This window comes from Podospora pseudopauciseta, assembly GCF_035222475.1.
Source record: "Podospora pseudopauciseta strain CBS 411.78 chromosome 5 map unlocalized CBS411.78m_5, whole genome shotgun sequence".
NCBI lineage: Eukaryota > Fungi > Ascomycota > Sordariomycetes > Sordariales > Podosporaceae > Podospora > Podospora pseudopauciseta.
Genome location: NW_026946665.1, coordinates 1,225,960 through 1,241,424, shown reverse-complemented (window position 1 = coordinate 1,241,424; position 15,465 = coordinate 1,225,960). Strand labels below are relative to the sequence as shown.

At 53.0% G+C, this 15,465-nt stretch overlaps 8 protein-coding genes across 8 annotated transcripts; 1 reads left to right on the top strand and 7 right to left on the bottom strand.

Moving 5' to 3' along the window:
- Positions 1–75: 75 nt before the first annotated feature.
- Positions 76–912, bottom strand: QC763_509620 (uncharacterized protein). Its single transcript, XM_062913544.1, has 2 exons — positions 561–912; positions 76–366 (listed from the first exon to the last, which is right to left on the bottom strand). The coding sequence occupies exons 1-2, from the start codon at positions 789–791 to the stop codon at positions 247–249; spliced, it is 351 nt and encodes a 116-aa protein (XP_062764966.1). The 5' UTR covers positions 792–912; the 3' UTR covers positions 76–246.
- Positions 913–1,347: 435 nt separating this feature from the next.
- Positions 1,348–2,101, top strand: QC763_509610 (uncharacterized protein; the record flags this gene model as incomplete). Its single annotated transcript, XM_062913543.1, has 2 exons — positions 1,348–1,598; positions 1,669–2,101. The coding sequence occupies 2 exons, from the start codon at positions 1,348–1,350 to the stop codon at positions 2,099–2,101; spliced, it is 684 nt and encodes a 227-aa protein (XP_062764965.1).
- Positions 2,102–2,487: 386 nt separating this feature from the next.
- Positions 2,488–4,872, bottom strand: QC763_509600 (uncharacterized protein). The gene is made up of 3 exons (XM_062913542.1): positions 4,430–4,872; positions 4,067–4,347; positions 2,488–4,011 (listed from the first exon to the last, which is right to left on the bottom strand). Exons 1-3 carry the CDS (start codon positions 4,542–4,544, stop codon positions 2,776–2,778), a joined length of 1,632 nt encoding a protein of 543 aa, XP_062764964.1. The 5' UTR covers positions 4,545–4,872; the 3' UTR covers positions 2,488–2,775.
- Positions 4,873–6,095: 1,223 nt separating this feature from the next.
- On the bottom strand, positions 6,096–7,425 carry FEN1 (Elongation of fatty acids protein 2; the record flags this gene model as incomplete). The annotated part of the gene is made up of 3 exons (XM_062913541.1): positions 6,096–6,617; positions 6,666–7,241; positions 7,327–7,425. 3 exons carry the CDS (start codon positions 7,423–7,425, stop codon positions 6,096–6,098), a joined length of 1,197 nt encoding a protein of 398 aa, XP_062764963.1.
- Positions 7,426–8,421: 996 nt separating this feature from the next.
- On the bottom strand, positions 8,422–10,281 carry QC763_509580 (uncharacterized protein; the record flags this gene model as incomplete). Its single annotated transcript, XM_062913540.1, has 3 exons — positions 8,422–8,455; positions 8,513–10,030; positions 10,094–10,281. The coding sequence occupies 3 exons, from the start codon at positions 10,279–10,281 to the stop codon at positions 8,422–8,424; spliced, it is 1,740 nt and encodes a 579-aa protein (XP_062764962.1).
- Positions 10,282–10,510: 229 nt separating this feature from the next.
- On the bottom strand, positions 10,511–11,256 carry QC763_0076500 (uncharacterized protein; the record flags this gene model as incomplete). The annotated part of the gene is made up of 3 exons (XM_062906045.1): positions 10,511–10,576; positions 11,027–11,214; positions 11,253–11,256. The coding sequence occupies 3 exons, from the start codon at positions 11,254–11,256 to the stop codon at positions 10,511–10,513; spliced, it is 258 nt and encodes an 85-aa protein (XP_062764961.1).
- A 2,443-nt stretch (positions 11,257–13,699) lies between these two features.
- On the bottom strand, positions 13,700–14,806 carry UBC4 (Ubiquitin-conjugating enzyme E2 4; the record flags this gene model as incomplete). The annotated part of the gene is made up of 5 exons (XM_062913539.1): positions 13,700–13,996; positions 14,056–14,239; positions 14,350–14,379; positions 14,500–14,545; positions 14,763–14,806. The coding sequence occupies 5 exons, from the start codon at positions 14,804–14,806 to the stop codon at positions 13,857–13,859; spliced, it is 444 nt and encodes a 147-aa protein (XP_062764960.1). The 3' UTR covers positions 13,700–13,856.
- A 39-nt stretch (positions 14,807–14,845) lies between these two features.
- On the bottom strand, positions 14,846–15,350 carry QC763_0076480 (uncharacterized protein; the record flags this gene model as incomplete). Its single annotated transcript, XM_062906044.1, has 2 exons — positions 14,846–14,868; positions 15,164–15,350. 2 exons carry the CDS (start codon positions 15,348–15,350, stop codon positions 14,846–14,848), a joined length of 210 nt encoding a protein of 69 aa, XP_062764959.1.
- Between the last annotated feature and the right edge of the window lie 115 nt (positions 15,351–15,465).

Genomic DNA, 15,465 nt, shown 5'->3' with positions numbered 1-15,465 from the left:
TTATACTACTACATTTATCATTTGATTTTATTGGCTTTGGATGATGAGTTGTGAATGTTCGCTTATGTATCTTGTGGTTCTTCTTATGGGTATGGCTCCTGTAAACGCCTTGTTCCTTCCTTCCCCTATGGTATTTTCGTCTCCATATTTTGATATCCGTTCAACCTGGTGAGGTTGTTCATATTGTACATTTACACTTCCTCCTATTGTCACACTTCTCCCTTCCCCTGCTCTCAAGTCCCCCTTTTAACCCCTTGGCGTGAAGTCGGTCTGCACGTCCAGCCTGTTTGCGCCTTGGGCCTCGAGCTCCTTGATGCGTTGACGTTTCTGGATGTCTTGAACGCGCCACTTTTTGAAGTATGTTACCTATATTTTCGGTCGTATCAGTAAAACATTCTTCCGAGACCCAACAAAAGTTCATAACCACTCCTCCCTCCAACCCTTCTCTATCCACCCATCCTCCTGAGAGACATATCCTGTGTATCCCCCTCCACCCCATCCCAGTAACAGAAGGAAGGTAAAAAAATAAAAATAAAAATAACAAGGCTGCAAAAACCTACCCACTGAGCAGCACAATCCCTCTCAAAAACCTTGCCCTCCGCCCCGCAAGCCTTGCCAGCGGCTTTCTCCTCTTTCAGCGCGTCCACAATGTTGTTCTTGTCCAGGCAGGCAAAATACCCGTCGCGGGCCTCCCAGCAGCGGGCCCGCTCGGCGCGGGAGGGGGCGACGGTGCCGGCGCGGATTTCTTGGGAGCGTTGGTCTTCGGGGGAGGAGGAGGATAGCCAGCCCATTGTTGCGGTTTTGCTTGCTGTCGTCGGGTGGTGGGATATAGTGGTGGTGCTGGTGGAGGGTTGAAGATGATGGCAGTTGCCGGCCGGAAACAGGGATTGGGGAAAATGTGGGGAGCCAGGGGGGTTGGGCGGGCTGCTAATGTTCAAGGTTAGATTATGTAATCTTACGTACCGTTGGACGGGACGGGGGGCTGCAACGGTGCGCCTGTGGAGGAAGCACAGCACAGCCAGATATCTTTGACATTTGATGCGCCAGACATTGAATTTTTTTTTTTTTTTTTTTTTTTAACATTTCCTTGGGCTTGACGACGGGGACTTGATTGAAACACTCTGCTTGGAGAGACAGGTATATCGAAGAAGCAAGATACAAACGATAGAGAGATAATCGACGACTGGCTCGGCACAACCCCATCATAATACACCCCCAGGAGCATTCCGAGCTCCTTACCGAGTACACGGATCCCATCCAGACTTTTGCGACCGCGCGCGCGTTCCCTCCTCGAGATATGCCCCGATAGCGAGACGTTCCATACCCACCGTACACGACGATAACAAAATGGCCCGCCGCCGCCGCCCCCCTCGCCCAGGCTCCCTCTCCGAACTCCCCCCTCTCAAAATCGCCTCCCAGATCCTCGCCCTCCAGGCGCTGTACTACACCTTCAGCTTCACCCTCCTCCTCTTCTCCGCCCTGGTAGCGGGCACAGCATTCACCCTCGACCTGGTGCTAGGATGGCAGAGCATAAGAGGGGACACGACGCAGGGGTGGCTTTGCGGGTTCCTCGCGATGCTGAACGGGGGGGTGTTGATGTTTGTTTTCCCCTTTCCTCTCCCCCATTGTGATTTTCAACCCGGTACTGACGTTTGTTTGTTTGTACAGGGGCGCCGCGATAGTAGTCCTGATAGGCCGATCCAAACTCGTCACCGACTTTGCCCTCTCCCTCCACTTCATCCACCTCGTCGTCGTCACCTTCTACACGGGTGAGCTCCCCAAGCACATGGCCTGGTGGGTGAGCATGGCCTGCGCTAGCGTGCTGGGGGTGGTGCTCGGGACTTGGGGGTGTAGGTATAGGGAGCTGAAGCCGATTTCGTTTGGGGGGAATGGTGCCGGCAACAATAGCGGGCATGCGAGGGGGCAGTCGCAGCCTGGGGAGCTGAGGAACTCGAATGAGCATGTGAGGGGGGCGGGGGACGCGGAGGAAGATCTGGAGCAGGGGTTTAGCAGGGGACGGGGGAGGGGGAGGGGGAGGGATGGTGGGGGGGGGTATGAAATGGTTGATATGCCGCCGGGGGAGGGGGAGGGCACGAGGTGATGATATAAGGGAAGGGTGGGTTCTCTCCCGTGCTCAGGGAACACCGGGAAAAAAGAATTGTATTATTTGGTATCATAGATGGGAAAGCGCAGGGGTTTTTTTGTTTGGCTGGCGTTTGGGGGTTGCAAATGTATGATTCTCGAAATCGGGAGATAGATGGTTTGGAATGGATGGCGCTCTGAAGAGCAGGGGTAGATGTATATTTGGGGGTATCTTCTAGTGTGGATGCGGAGAGGGAGAATATAAGAGGCATTCTTCGTCACTGTGTGGGATTCTTGCTGGGAGCTCAGCCATGACATTTAGAGGACGGGGCCTTTTGACACTTTGTGTTAGCATTCCTCACGATTACAAGGGGGCACAGCCATCGAAACCATGTGCAAGTCCACTATACAATAGCGAGCAAGTTGAAGACAAGTTTTATGTTGATCAGATATATTTCTATGCTCCCGCTACACCCCATGACAGCTCCACCACCAGAACATCCTATCCAAATGCCATTCTTATAACCGAAAAAAAATAGAAAAAAAAAACACAAATCTGTAGTTGATATCATGCTAAGAACAGATGATGAAAAACCAAAAGAGAGAGAAATATGAAACGATGCCGTCTACCGCCGACCACCCATACTGGTACACCATTCTTACAGCACCCATCTTTTGTACAACAACCCTCCCCTAAAGCTTCATACCCAACATCTTGGCAACCCTCATACTTTGCCTGATGCTGAGGTCAAGCATAATCTCCTCGGAACCGCCAGGGATAGCATAAGCCCTCACATCACGGTACAGCCTCTCGACCTTTCCACCCTGCCCACCGCGAGAGTAGGACAAGCCGCCGAAAATCTGCGACGCCTCACGGGCGCAGAACTCAAACGTGACGGTAGCCTGAGCCTTGAGACCGGCAATGGGGCCGCCGAGACGAAGCATAGCCTCGGTATCGCCCATCTTCTCACACTGGTAAATCACATTCTCCAACCAGTTGTACGACGCCTCGATCTGCCTCGCCATGTGCGCCAGCTTGAGCCGGATGACAGGGTGCTCAATCAGCTTCTTGCCAAACGTCCTCCTCTTGTTGGCATACTTGACCGACTCCTCGTAGCAGACGCGGGAGAAGCGGAGGCACTGGATGATGATGCCGATGCGCTCGTGGTTGAAGTTGGTCATGATGACGCGGAAGCCCTGGTTCTCCTTGCCGATGAGGTTCTCGACGGGGACCTTGACGTCCTCGAATGTGATGTAGGTCGTGCCCGAAGACCAGACGCCCTGGCAGTCCATCCTGCGGGTGGAGACACCGCCGAAGTCACGCTCGACGAGCAGGAGGGAAACACCGTTCATTCCGGGGCCGCCGGTGCGGACGGCGACGGTGAAGTAGTCGCACCAGATACCGTTGGTGATCCACTTCTTCTCGCCGTTGACGATATAATGCTTGCCATCCTCCGAGAGCTTAGCCTCGCAGGTGAGGTTGGCGACGTCAGAACCGGCGTCGGGCTCGGTGATGGCCAAGCAGATGCGCTTGTCGCCGTTGAGGATGCCAGGGAGGACACGGTCGACGACAGACTTCTTGCCGAACTTGACCAAGGGGGGGCAGCCGATGCCGAAGCCACCAATAACGTTCCAGACGAAGCCACCGGACCCAACGCGGGAGAGCTCGTCGGTGAGGAGCATCTCGTGGAAGAGATCCCACTTCTCGGCGGGGACCGACTTGATGGGGTTCTTGACGTAGTCCTTTTGGTAGTGGGTGCCGAGGAGACCGGCGAGGTAGCCGCGCTCGCCCATCTGCTTGTAGATGTGGGCGGGGACCTCCTTCTTCTCGTCCCATTCGGTAACGTAGGGCTCGACTTCGGTCTCAACCCACTCGCGGACTTCGGCGCGGAGGGCGGCGTGGGTCTCGTTGAAGTAGGGGGAGTGGTGCTAGGTTATTCTGTTAGCTGCTGTCACAGAGAGCCATGGCATGAGAAAAACTTACGCCCTGGTACCACGCAGGATCACCAAAAGGAATCTGCTCTCCAAACGGCTCAAGAGCCTCAGCCTCCCCAGCAGGGGCAGAAGAAGCAGCAGCAGCAGCAGGCTTGGGCTTAGGGGCCTCCTTCTTGGGCGCGGGAGCAGGGGGTGCCTCCTTCTTGGGCTTGGTATCTAACGAGCCAATCTGGAGCTTCTGATACTTCTTGAGAATACCCTCATTGTGATACTTCCAGAACTGCTTCGAGGCGTCCTTGCCGGCGACTCTCTGGAGGATCTTCTTGCCGCCTGTCAAACCATCTCAGTCAGCAACCATTGCGCGCCCAAAAGACACCAAATCTATTGCGCCAAAAGAAGAATGTGCACACACCTGGATGGTCATCCTGGAACTTGGTCAGGTCATAAACATCGCCGTCGATGGTGATCCACAAGGAATCAGTCGTCTTGTGCGACGCAACGTCGGCTTGGGTGAAGGTCTTGGACATTGTGGCGGTTGTTGTGTGTGTGTGTGTGTGTGTGTGTATGTGTGTGTGTGGTGAACTCTCAACCAGTCCAGGATAGGTGATGGGAATGAAGAAGAGAGAGAGAGGAAAAGAGAAAGAAAAAACACACGAAACAGCTTTTGCGATCAAGCAAAACTAACTACTCCCCCCCTTCATGAGCGGGCGCGGGTGTGTCTCCATAAAGGGCCGCTTTCGTCAGCGGTGCAGGATAATCACATGCAAACCATGCCGAGCTCTCCGCAAAACCCGCCTTTACCATCCTGGTACCGTATGCTCTACCCCGGAAATTTGTTCCAGGAAAAAGTCCGGGGGCACGTGTCTTTGTGTTCTTATCCAGCCTCTTCAGATTTCGGGGTTTTGTTGTAGGGTACATATTGTACCTGACAGTATGCCCGTGAAAAGTGACTTTTTGTAACAGCTACCGTTGCACCGCGTTTGCTCTATCGTGCGCCGTTGCGAGCCTAGATATAACGGACAACGCCCTAACGTCTGAACGGGATTCATGTCTTTCTTTGCCCTTGTCCGCAAGGTACCACATTTTCCATGAGGAATACATCTTCGATACCCAGTCCCTCTCCAACATTTAAGCCTCGGAGCAAGCACAAGGACACCACCACCACACACACACACACACACACACACACAAGGGGCAATGTTGTTCTGGAATGTGGGGTAGAATAAACCATCAGGGGGGAGAAACGTGGGGTAGATAATCCACCATCCCCGTCAGTGGTTTTGAATTTCACGAGCTTCCTCCATTTTTGAAAGGAATCCCCGAGGATGATATCTGTCCGTTGGATCACAGCCATTCCAAGATGATACATGATTGTCGAATCTATCAACTCAAGAGTCATGTGCCCCTCCCTCCCCAGACAGCCCCCGAATCCAGAACAATTCCTCGTCCCGCCTTGGAACAGTCACATGCACCGTTCCTTATACAAGTTCAAACAAGCCCGCTCCTCCAAAATATTCAACAACTAGCAGCAGCAGCAAAATGACGGTCCCTCGGCTGTGATGTCATGCAACCCCAAAGCAACTAAACTGATGAACCAATTGGCATCGCCCGGATTACCGCTCGACCGCTAACCCACCGAACAAGAACAAGCCGAGGCATCTTCCTAATCAGGCACGCATCCACCCCTGCACTAAAACAGCCCTCTCCAGGTTATGCACTTTTCCCCAAAAGACAGTGCAATGCAAACCCCAACTCGGAGATCCGTCGAGATGCAAAAATGCAAAATGCAGCTTGCGGCGAACATGTCATGTTGACAGTGCATTGTGGTTGGTCATTGTTACTGCCAGGCTACTGCCAGGCTACTACCGTGATATATGCTTCTCCTTATTTCCCCAATAATAGCAAAGAATCCCGATTTGAGGCTCATCAACCTAATTCCCCGCCCAGTATCAACACCATAAACGCCAGACCTAGCTTACCTTCCCATCCAAAGCAAGCCAGCCGTGTGACCATTACCAGATCCCCCTTTCCCCCGGATGTCGTGAAAGCAAACCACCCCCCATAGACAGGATATAAAATCAAGCAGTCCCCCTCGGCTTAGCCTTCAACTTGGCCTTCTCCTTCTTCTCGTCCTTCAGCTTCTTCTTCTTCGCCTCGTTCTGCTCCTCCAGCTTCCGCTTGTGCGCCTTCTTCTGCTCCTCCGTCTTGGGCTGCACCTTGAAGAAGCCCTCGATTCTGCTCTGCTGGCTGCTCTTCATGTTCTTCTCCAGTCTCGCCGCCGCGCCCCTCACTCTGTCCTCAGAAAAACCCTTCTCCTTGACCAGAAACTGAACCAGCCCCTCGATGTCAGGCTTCTCCCACTTGAAGTCGCAAAGCGGGTCATCCGCCTGACGAACGTCAGGGTTGAAAAAGAGGTCTCTGGCATCCTCAAAAGGCCAGTCCTCAGGAATGACATATTTGCTCTTGGGATCCTCCTTCATAAACTTGACCACTCCCTCCAGAGTCTTGTGCTCGCGAATGAGCTTGAGGGCGGTCGAGGGTCCAACCTTGGGGATGGGATCGAGGTAGTCGCAGCCGAGGAGGATGCAAAGGTCGACAAACTATCCCCGAATGTTAGCCATATCTAACATCACAACCATGACAAAAACGTAACATGCCTGCTTCCTCTCCATCCCCAACCCCTCCAACACCTTCGCCACATGAATCTCCTGAATCGGCTCCTTCCTCTGCTCCGAAAACGTCAAATGCCTCAGCAAAATCGGACTGTCAAAACAGAGCGTGTCCATATCCTCACTCGCCGCCGCATACACCTTCCCCGCCCTGGCCAGCACCGCGCACTGCGCCTCCGCCTCGGTCGGCGCAACAATATACGGTATCCCCATCAGCTTCAACAGCTTCTGACACTCAGCATTGTGCTCCCTCGTCACCCTCACCGTCCTCCGACTAAACTTCTCCACCTCCTCCGTCGTCCCCGTCTCCTTGGCCTCCTCCAACCCCTCGTGCGCCTCCTGCTTGCGCTGGAACCGCTTGGCGAGTTCGCCAGACTTGAGCTTGGGCGGCGCGCCGTCAAAAACATAAAGCGGCTTAATCCCATTGTCCACCATTCGAAGGGTGCGGTAGAACATGCCCATCAGATGAGACGTCGTCTGCCCGTCTTCGTTCATGAGCTGCTGGCCGTCGGAGCGGACGGCGATGAGGAACGAGTAGATTGACATGGAGGCGTCCTGTTTTTTTTGGGTTTTTTTTTAGCCCCAAAATTTAAAAAATACCGCTCTCAGGTGGGTTTGAAAGAGTGGACAACAAACTTACAATCGCAACCTTCCTCCCAAACTGGTTCTTGATCTCCCCCTCCTTGACCGCATCAGGCGCCTCGTCTTTGATGATCTGGAATAAGTTTTTGATTCCCATGGTTGCGACTTTTTTTCTTGTCCTCTCTGCTGTTTTGTGTTGTGGTGAGAAAATCGCTGGTTCTGTCGAGGGTTGCGAGAGTGAGGAGGGGAGGTCGAAGCTTCGTGATGTCAGAGCAAAGAAGATTGGACGAGAGCGCAGTTTGACGCGTTCAGCTCTTTGAGGTAAAGTGAGACGCGCTTCGCGAATTGGGAGCGAGAATTTAAGTGGGTCTCCCACTTTAGACCCCTGTCGGGGAGGAAGTGTGCTGCCTGGGTTAAGTGGGGGGAGCTGGCAGGTACGGAATGCTCTGTAGGAAGGAGCGCTGAATTATTCAGTAGATGGTAACTTATTAAAGGTGAAAACTGTTAACTACCCAAGTTTAAGTCCAATGAGCTGATTTTTCTGGTGTTCTCTGTGGTATCAATTCAGGGAAAGCACGCTTCAGCATGGTTCGCCCATCAAAAGCCACGTCTAATATTTACACTTTACTCTCTACCACAGCTCAATTATCAAACAGTCTTTTAAACAGCCAGAAAAAAAAAACATTTGCTTAAATGGGAATATGGGGAATATTGTAAAGACTAGGTACAAGTGTATATAAATAGCAAGAAGAATATGTAACAAAAGCGCTAAATGCGAGCTGAGAGAGAGCTGCTGTTGGCTGCCCCTGAGGTATAATAGGGTGGGATATCTAGGGTATGGGTATGCGTATGAGTAATCAATCCACCATCCGAACAGGATGTATGAAGTGGGCTCTTCTCCAACTGTACGGGCAGTGGAGCGGGGAGGACTCCCGACCGGGTGTCCTGACAGGTCGTCGGCGGGATGAGTTGAGGACGCGGCCAGCGTCGGTGTTGGCCCCTACGTTGCTATCCTCCAGCCCGGGATCTGCTATGCATTGCGTCCCGCGCACTCAGATCATGGTCGCAGGGCTAACTTTTCTCCGCGACGTTGTCCACCGTTGCTGGTTGGAGAGGATATCATGGGAAAGAAGCAAAGATGTGGCAATGGCGTTTAGAAGTTCTCCTTGCCCCAAACAAAGTTGAACCTGTCATAGTTGTTAGCAACTGATGAAACTGTCCGTCTAGGGATCATCGAAACTTACCCAGGCTCGCTGTACTTGTTGCAAAAGACGTGCAGTTGGCTGCCCAAACCCTTGGGACCGCAGAAGAACACACCAGCCTCGGCAGGCGTGTGAAGCTTCCGGATACCTCTGAAGATCATATCCCAGTTGGGGCGACCAAAGTTGGTCGGCGACCGGAGACCAGTAATCGTGTCCTTGTCGGCGTTGGCGTCGTTGATCATGATGTTCGTCGCGTCGTCGACCTTGATCTTGGCTGTCAGGTACGTGTGAATCTCGATTCTGTTGTCCACATCCTGCGCCTCAATAGCGAGAAGAAGCGAGCGGAACCACTCAAAAGAACCGAAATCTCTGCAAATCCAAAAAAAGTAGACCTTGCTGAGCCGTGTCCGCTTCTGAGGGTAGTTCATGCGGTACCAGATTGACTTGAGAATCGAGGCGAAAGGCGTGACACCGATACCGGCACCGCACAGAACCGAAATCTCGTACTTGAACACATCCTCGGAAGCTGAGCCAAAGGGTCCATCGATGTAAACACGGGGAAGCACACGGCGGAGAGCGGGATCAACCTCATCGTTGGACTGATCCACACCAACAACCTTGGAAGCATCCCCCTTCTTCTTGTCGAACTCGCAGCCCAAAGTCTCAGCAACAGCCCTGGTGAAGTCACCCACAACGCGCATGTGGATCGAGATGTAGTCCTCCTCGGGAGCACTGGTCAGAGTAAATGGGTGATACTGCCAGAGAGAAACAGCCGGGCAGCAGAAAAAGATGTACTGTCCAGCCCTGGTCTTGGTGTGCTCCTTCTTGATCTGAATTTCGCAGACGTTGCTCGGGTGCTGAATGACCTTGGAGATATATGTCTTGTGTCTGCCGCGAATCTCACGGGCAACACGCTCGGCCAGGTAGGCGAAACCACCGTACATCCAGTACTGCCAAAAGACGCCGATAGCCTGGGTGCCGATCGAAATGCAAAAGGGTGCAAAGTCGGGCTGAATCATGCAGAAAGCACCGTGGATCGACCAGAAAAAGAAGAAGACGATAAACATGTGGTGAGTGTACCAGAATCGTTCATAGTTGGCGCGTCTCGTCTTCTCAACCGAGGTGATGACCATTCCCATGAGCGCGATCAACATCACGTACCCAGTCCAGCCCGGGCCCGACACAAAGTTGGCGAGGAGCCATCCGTAGATGCCCAAGTTGTTCTTAGCGGCGACCTGAGCAAAGTTGTTCCAATGGGCAATCGTATGAACCCAGGACCAAAACACGATCGACCAGGCGGTGGTGATATGGAAAGTGATGTTCTTGTCGAACTGAATAATGCCGTTCAGGGGCGTTTGTCTGGCCATGGAAATGAGCGTACGGCAAACGGGGAACAGAATCAAGGCGACATCGACGTGGAGGACCAGCGCAGCGGATCTGGCAATCATAAACGTCGGGCCAAATGTGTCTCGGGCTATTTGTAAGTTCTCCTTCACCGCAAAATTGACGAAACTGAAGGCGAATAAGATGGCGTGGAGGAACATGAAAACGAAGACGAAACTGGCGATATGTCAGCCTTCACCTACCCACCACATCGTCGCAATCCAAAAGCAAACCACCTACATTCGGCGATATCCTTCGTTCACCATCCACTTGTCGAACTTTTCCCTTGGAGTCAGTTCCTTTTGCCTTTCCTGTGTCATTTCGCCCGACAACAACATCCGTGTAAGTGGCGTCCATCTTGATCTCTCCGACTGCTTCATTGACCCGCTGCTCCTTAAACCCCCATCGTAACCTCCGTAACCCGACATGGTGGGTGATAGTCGTCGTCGTCTCGATTAAATCCAGCAATTCAGCCTGCTTTTCCTCCTGATTCTTTTTCCTTTTCGAAATCCTCGTCTCTCTAACCCTCCCACTGGGGCAGTCAATCCCCGTTTTCCTCTAGCGATTCCCAATTAAAAGATGTTGATGCGTGTTATAAATATCCAAGAGTCGATAATTCGTCGTCAGAACCTGCTGAAAGCGTGCGAACCAGACCCATTAAACGACAGTCGTGAATGTGAGGCCTCGGCCGTGAGACAGAATAGTAATGAGCGGATATGGAGCCTGCATATGTCAGGAACGGCCGGGAGGCGGTATGGTTAGCAAAACCACACACCTCGAAACGATTGCACTTCGCCGAGCAAAAAGAGAGGGAGAAGGGAGAGGGGAAGGTTCGGCAGCACCGAAGGTGCGGGAGCCAGTGTGGTTATGTGAGGTGCCAAGCGAAGCAAGTCACCAGAAACATGAGCTGATGTGTGAGGATCATACCTGTCCACAAATGCCTGCGTACGGCGGCTGCTGGGACCCAAGTTTGCGTGTGCTAGGTATCTAGGCCACTCTGCCGGAGACGAGGGAGAAAAGAGGAGGGAACTCGAAGTAGGTAAGAAAGAGAAACGAATGCAAAATGACTCGGCAAGGGGGTTATCGCGTCCTGGAGCTCTTGTCGTGAGAGAACGTGGAGACTGTCAGGGGTGGCAGAGGGATAGGAGAAGCTGGAGGCGCGCCTAGAACCACGATGGCACACAAGATGGAGACAACGGCAACGGCTTGTGCAGGTGCAGCATGCCAAGCAGGGGCCAGGTAGCGGTGGTCCTCAGGGAAATCCAAAGAAATCGAACGAGGCTGGAACTTGCGGCCGGCCTCTCCCCACGTTGTCGAAACGACATCGAGAGAATTGTAACGCTGTCCTTCGGGGCGGGGCTCTGCGGCACCACTGCAGGGGGGCCGAACGGGTGCTCACCCATGTTATAAACGGCAGCAAGGGTCCTCCTCGCCGCTGGCCTTGTGCTCGAAGAGGTCAGTATCGGATGTCTACGCCATGATGATAAGCCCAGCCCAGATGACTCTGTTCTTCTCTGTAGACACATCATTAGCTGCTGAAGACCTCATATCAAGTGTATCCCGATCACCCATCCTGACGCTGTATAACTCCGTCCTTTGCGCCGTGTGACCAAACCGAAACTGGCTGACCTAGGGCTTCGCAGCGTACACAACTGCTGAATGGCCAGCGGCAGTCTGTGATCAGACCGATCACCCGTCGAGGTAGGGTACGGCACGGTGGAAAATGGCGCCACTTTCGAGACCGCAGTACCACCTTTGCCTCAAGATTGTTCGGATGTTTTGCAGGTACGGAGATACCTCTTTTCGAGGGTCATTAACCGCCAGCTCCCATTCGCGCGCAACAGGCTGGGAGAGATTCTTTCGTTGCAAGCTGTCGGAGAAAAAGCCAACGGCGGTAGCTCGACTTGTCAGGAGCGGGTGCCAAGGCTGGGGTCAGATCAGCTCCACATTGAAGGACCAGGAACGCTCCTGATTGGACACACCTGTTCAACTAGGAGGGCGGCCGAGCGTTGTCGTTGCTGTTTCGGCTGGGATCCTGATACGCAAGCGACGATTCAGTTTCGGGACCAACCAGTGCGTCTCGCCACAGAAAAAGAGAAAAGCAAAGCAATGCCTCAATGCCCCGCCGATTCCTTCTGCAGAAATCAGACCATTTTGATAATTTGAGCCCACGAGTGCCGCCAAGTGTAATCCCAAGCCTCCGGGCTGGATGTATGCTTACCTGCCGTTCGTTGACTCAGCGGCGGTAAAAGGTGATGTCAGTGTCTAGTTCACGATGTCAACGATTGCCCAGAAAATCTGAAGTCTCACGCCCAGTCGGATGTCGGCGCAGATATTGCATACAATCAGTCACGGCACACGTGTAGATATGGTATTTTACGTACATCCTACATCCAGAGGGGAGATATCAGCCAGTAGCATCTACAAACAACTTCATCCTCTGCTTCATCCTATGCCTCACCTCATCCTCACCTACCACCATCACCACCACCACCCTTATTATTCCACTTCAAGCCTCCCCAAAGAAAACTCCCGTCTCGATCTGCCGAACATGCATACATAACCGCCCTACCTACCACTCAAACCCTGACGCACATCACGCATCAAAACGCATGCACCTCTCCCGTTCATCTCAAAGTTTCATACCCACGTCGTCTTCCTATATCTCCTCTACTTGCTACCTATCTTTATCTCTCGCCCTGCACCACTACCTGAACTGCACCATCCCTGAGGTAAATCCCAAACTTGCATCTAGACCTCGGCTTACACACAAACACAACAACAAAACATAACCTCCCTCTTCCCCCTTTCCTGTTTTACCATCTGACGATATTTCGTAATCAACCATCGGGCAAACCAACCCTTTGAACACCGACCTCCGACCCATTCTATCAAACCAGACCAGACCAGACCTCTAACCACCCACCACCCACCACTCCCATCCCCTCGGATCGACAGTATGACCACCAACCGGCCATCTACACAAGCCCACCACCACCTGAGGACAAGATCCGCTCCCATCACACAAAAGAGCCCATCATACAGGCCACCACCACCCTCAACTCAGCCCCCCTTCCGTGCCTCCGCCCTTCCCCGGAAGCCAGAAGCCAGAAGCCAGAAGCCACCAACAACACGTGTCTCCCCGAGCCCCCCACCCAAATCAACCCACCCAACCCAAGATCTTCCCACCTCTGAACATACCCAAATGCTCCTCCACCCCTTCTTGTCCCATCTTCGCCTCCCCTCATAAGCAGCTTACTGTTCCTTCATGTGTTCTCCCTCTAGAAATAGGATGGAGAGTGCCCCTCTCCGGCCTACTCACAAAACCCGTAACCCGAGTTTTGATCCTTCGTAAATTCAGATCGTAAATGTTCCATCATCAAATATTCCCTATCAAAATCATGTCACAAATCATGTTATCACAAGACAAACCCGGAACCGCTCCCTCGGAGCAAGTCCCGGCTTGGCCCGGGGGCATGCATTCGGCTATTTCCCTGACAGCGGTTTGCCTCCCAAACTCGGACATGTCACAGTGGTCATGGAATCAACCTCACAATCACCTTGAAAAAAACACCACTGATCAAATTCGCTTGCCGCGTCCCGTGTGTCTAATAGCAATTTGGAGAAATACGTGACACAACTGTGTTCCTAAGAAAGAAAGAAAGAAAAAGAGAACATGTGAGGGGTAGTCAAAGACAAATGCATCCCGAAAAAAATCCCAAGAACCGCTCCCCAGAGTGTAGTAATAGCTGATGATGCAGTGAAATAGTTGTTGATTCTTGCGCATCTACCTCTCCCGCTCCATCCCTAGCCGACCGTCCAGTTTAGATGACTCTTCCAGCATCCATCGCCAGCTCGCACGCTCACCAAACACCAGAGAGTATTCGTCGTTTGCTCGCGCTATACAGCCAGGGTAGAAATGTTGAGGCTGCCGGCCAAGATTTCCCGGGACTAACCGAGTCAACCATCCACCTCGCCCGCATTAACAAATTCAACTACCTCCTTAAACGGCATACTTCCTGGTCCACTCCCGAGCTGTCTGTTCGTATTTCGCACGGTCCGTCTTGTAGACGTGGGCGATCTCGGGCACAAGCGGGTCGTCGGGGTTGGGATCCGTCAGCATGGAGCAGATTGAAAGCAACACTGTGATAGAGTCAGTATACAGGTCCAAGTATGTCTGTCAAGTGCGTCAAAACACATACCCTTCGAGATCGTCAAGGCCGGGCTCCACTGGTCACGGAGAATGTCTAAGCAGATGCTGCCGTTCGCATTGATGTTGGGGTGGTAGATTCTGGTTGTGAACTGAACCTTGGGAGGCTTGAAAGGGTAGTCTGTAGGGAACTGAATCTGAAGGAAGAAAACACCCCCGGTGTATGGCGAGTCGCTCTGTTGTCTCCGGTTAGCACATTGCGACCTATCGCAGCTGTTCACAGCGCCAAGGCCAAGCCTCGTGTTCTTGTCTCCAGCGCTTGAACAGGAAAGGGGAAGCAACTTACAGGACCCATGATGGTGGCCTGCCATTGGAACTGTTGATTTGCCATGTTAGCAGTTGGCTCACAGATGATTCCGAACGTGGTGATGGCGGTCACGCGCTCTTCGCGTCATCGAACACGGCGTGCAAACAGGAGATAGCGGGGTATGCCTACAAGATCGTCGCCAGCTGGGCCAGCAGAGCAGGAAGAGGGCGGGTCGCTGTAAAATCAAGACATCAGCATCTCTGCCAAAACTATCGCGTGTCGTCGTCCATCGTCCATATCCTAGACGCAGTTGGAGCAGTCTCCCGGGGATTTGGGCGTGGTTCTTGAACCCCGCTCAAAGCCCGGCCCCACCATCGAATGACGGAGCGGCCAAAGGCTCCCGGCGTCCAGGAAATGAGCAAACGGAGAGAATCGGGAATTTTTGAACATACCGGCCGAGGTCAGCGAGTTCCTTGTTGATGCGCTTAAGAGCCATTTCTGAGGTTTGTGTGATGTGTGTCTCGACGACGAGATGCTACGTCGAAGAAGGCCGGGGCGCTGTTGAATTTAAGGCTGTGTCAGCTTTGGCTGTGGAAGAAAACGGAAGCCGAATGAATCGTCGGTTCTGACGGCGCACCGTGGCGACAAGGTACAAAGGCACGAGAGCAGAGAGCAGAGAGCAGAGAGAGCAGAGATTGCAGCAGAGGTAAAGAGAAAGAGTTTTTTTTGGAGGCACGCGAAGAGCTTACTTTGTAAAAAGAGGGGGTTGCGGTTTAGAGATGTCAAAACAGAGGGATGCGAAGTTGGTCAAGTTAGGTTGCAAGAGGAAAGAGGGGAGAGTGGGCGGGTCGACAAAGGCGGATTTCGATTCGATAGGTGCCGAGGACGCCCACGCCAAAAGCTGAGCGAGCAGGGGAGGGGGGCGCAACGCTGGGACCACCGCGAATTTTCAGGCGGGACCCAGCCGCTGGGCTGCTGCTTGTTTGGCGCCCAATCGTCACTGCCGCCCCTCCACCCAGCCCACCGCCACAAGTGGCCATCACTAACAGTTTTCTATGCCACGATAGGGAAGGTCTAGATAGTACAAACTGTCCACTCCTCCTTTTTGAACCCCTGCTTTCTCCTTCGTGACTTGGAAAGCCCGATGAAACCCCC

Bases quoted from the DNA above. Each gene is read 5' to 3' on its own strand.
- QC763_509600 (XM_062913542.1), bottom strand. From the start codon at position 4,544: ATGTCCAAGACCTTCACCCAAGCCGACGTTGCGTCGCACAAGACGACT. The intron at 4,348-4,429 runs GTGTGTGCACAT...ATGGTTTGACAG, and splicing joins GTTCCAGGATGACCATCCAG to GCGGCAAGAAGATCCTCCAG. The intron at 4,012-4,066 runs GTAAGTTTTTCT...AGAATAACCTAG, and splicing joins ATCCTGCGTGGTACCAGGGC to CACCACTCCCCCTACTTCAA.
- QC763_509620 (XM_062913544.1), bottom strand. From the start codon at position 791: ATGGGCTGGCTATCCTCCTCCTCCCCCGAAGACCAACGCTCCCAAGAA. The intron at 367-560 runs GTAGGTTTTTGC...CCGAAAATATAG, and splicing joins GGGATTGTGCTGCTCAGTGG to GTAACATACTTCAAAAAGTG.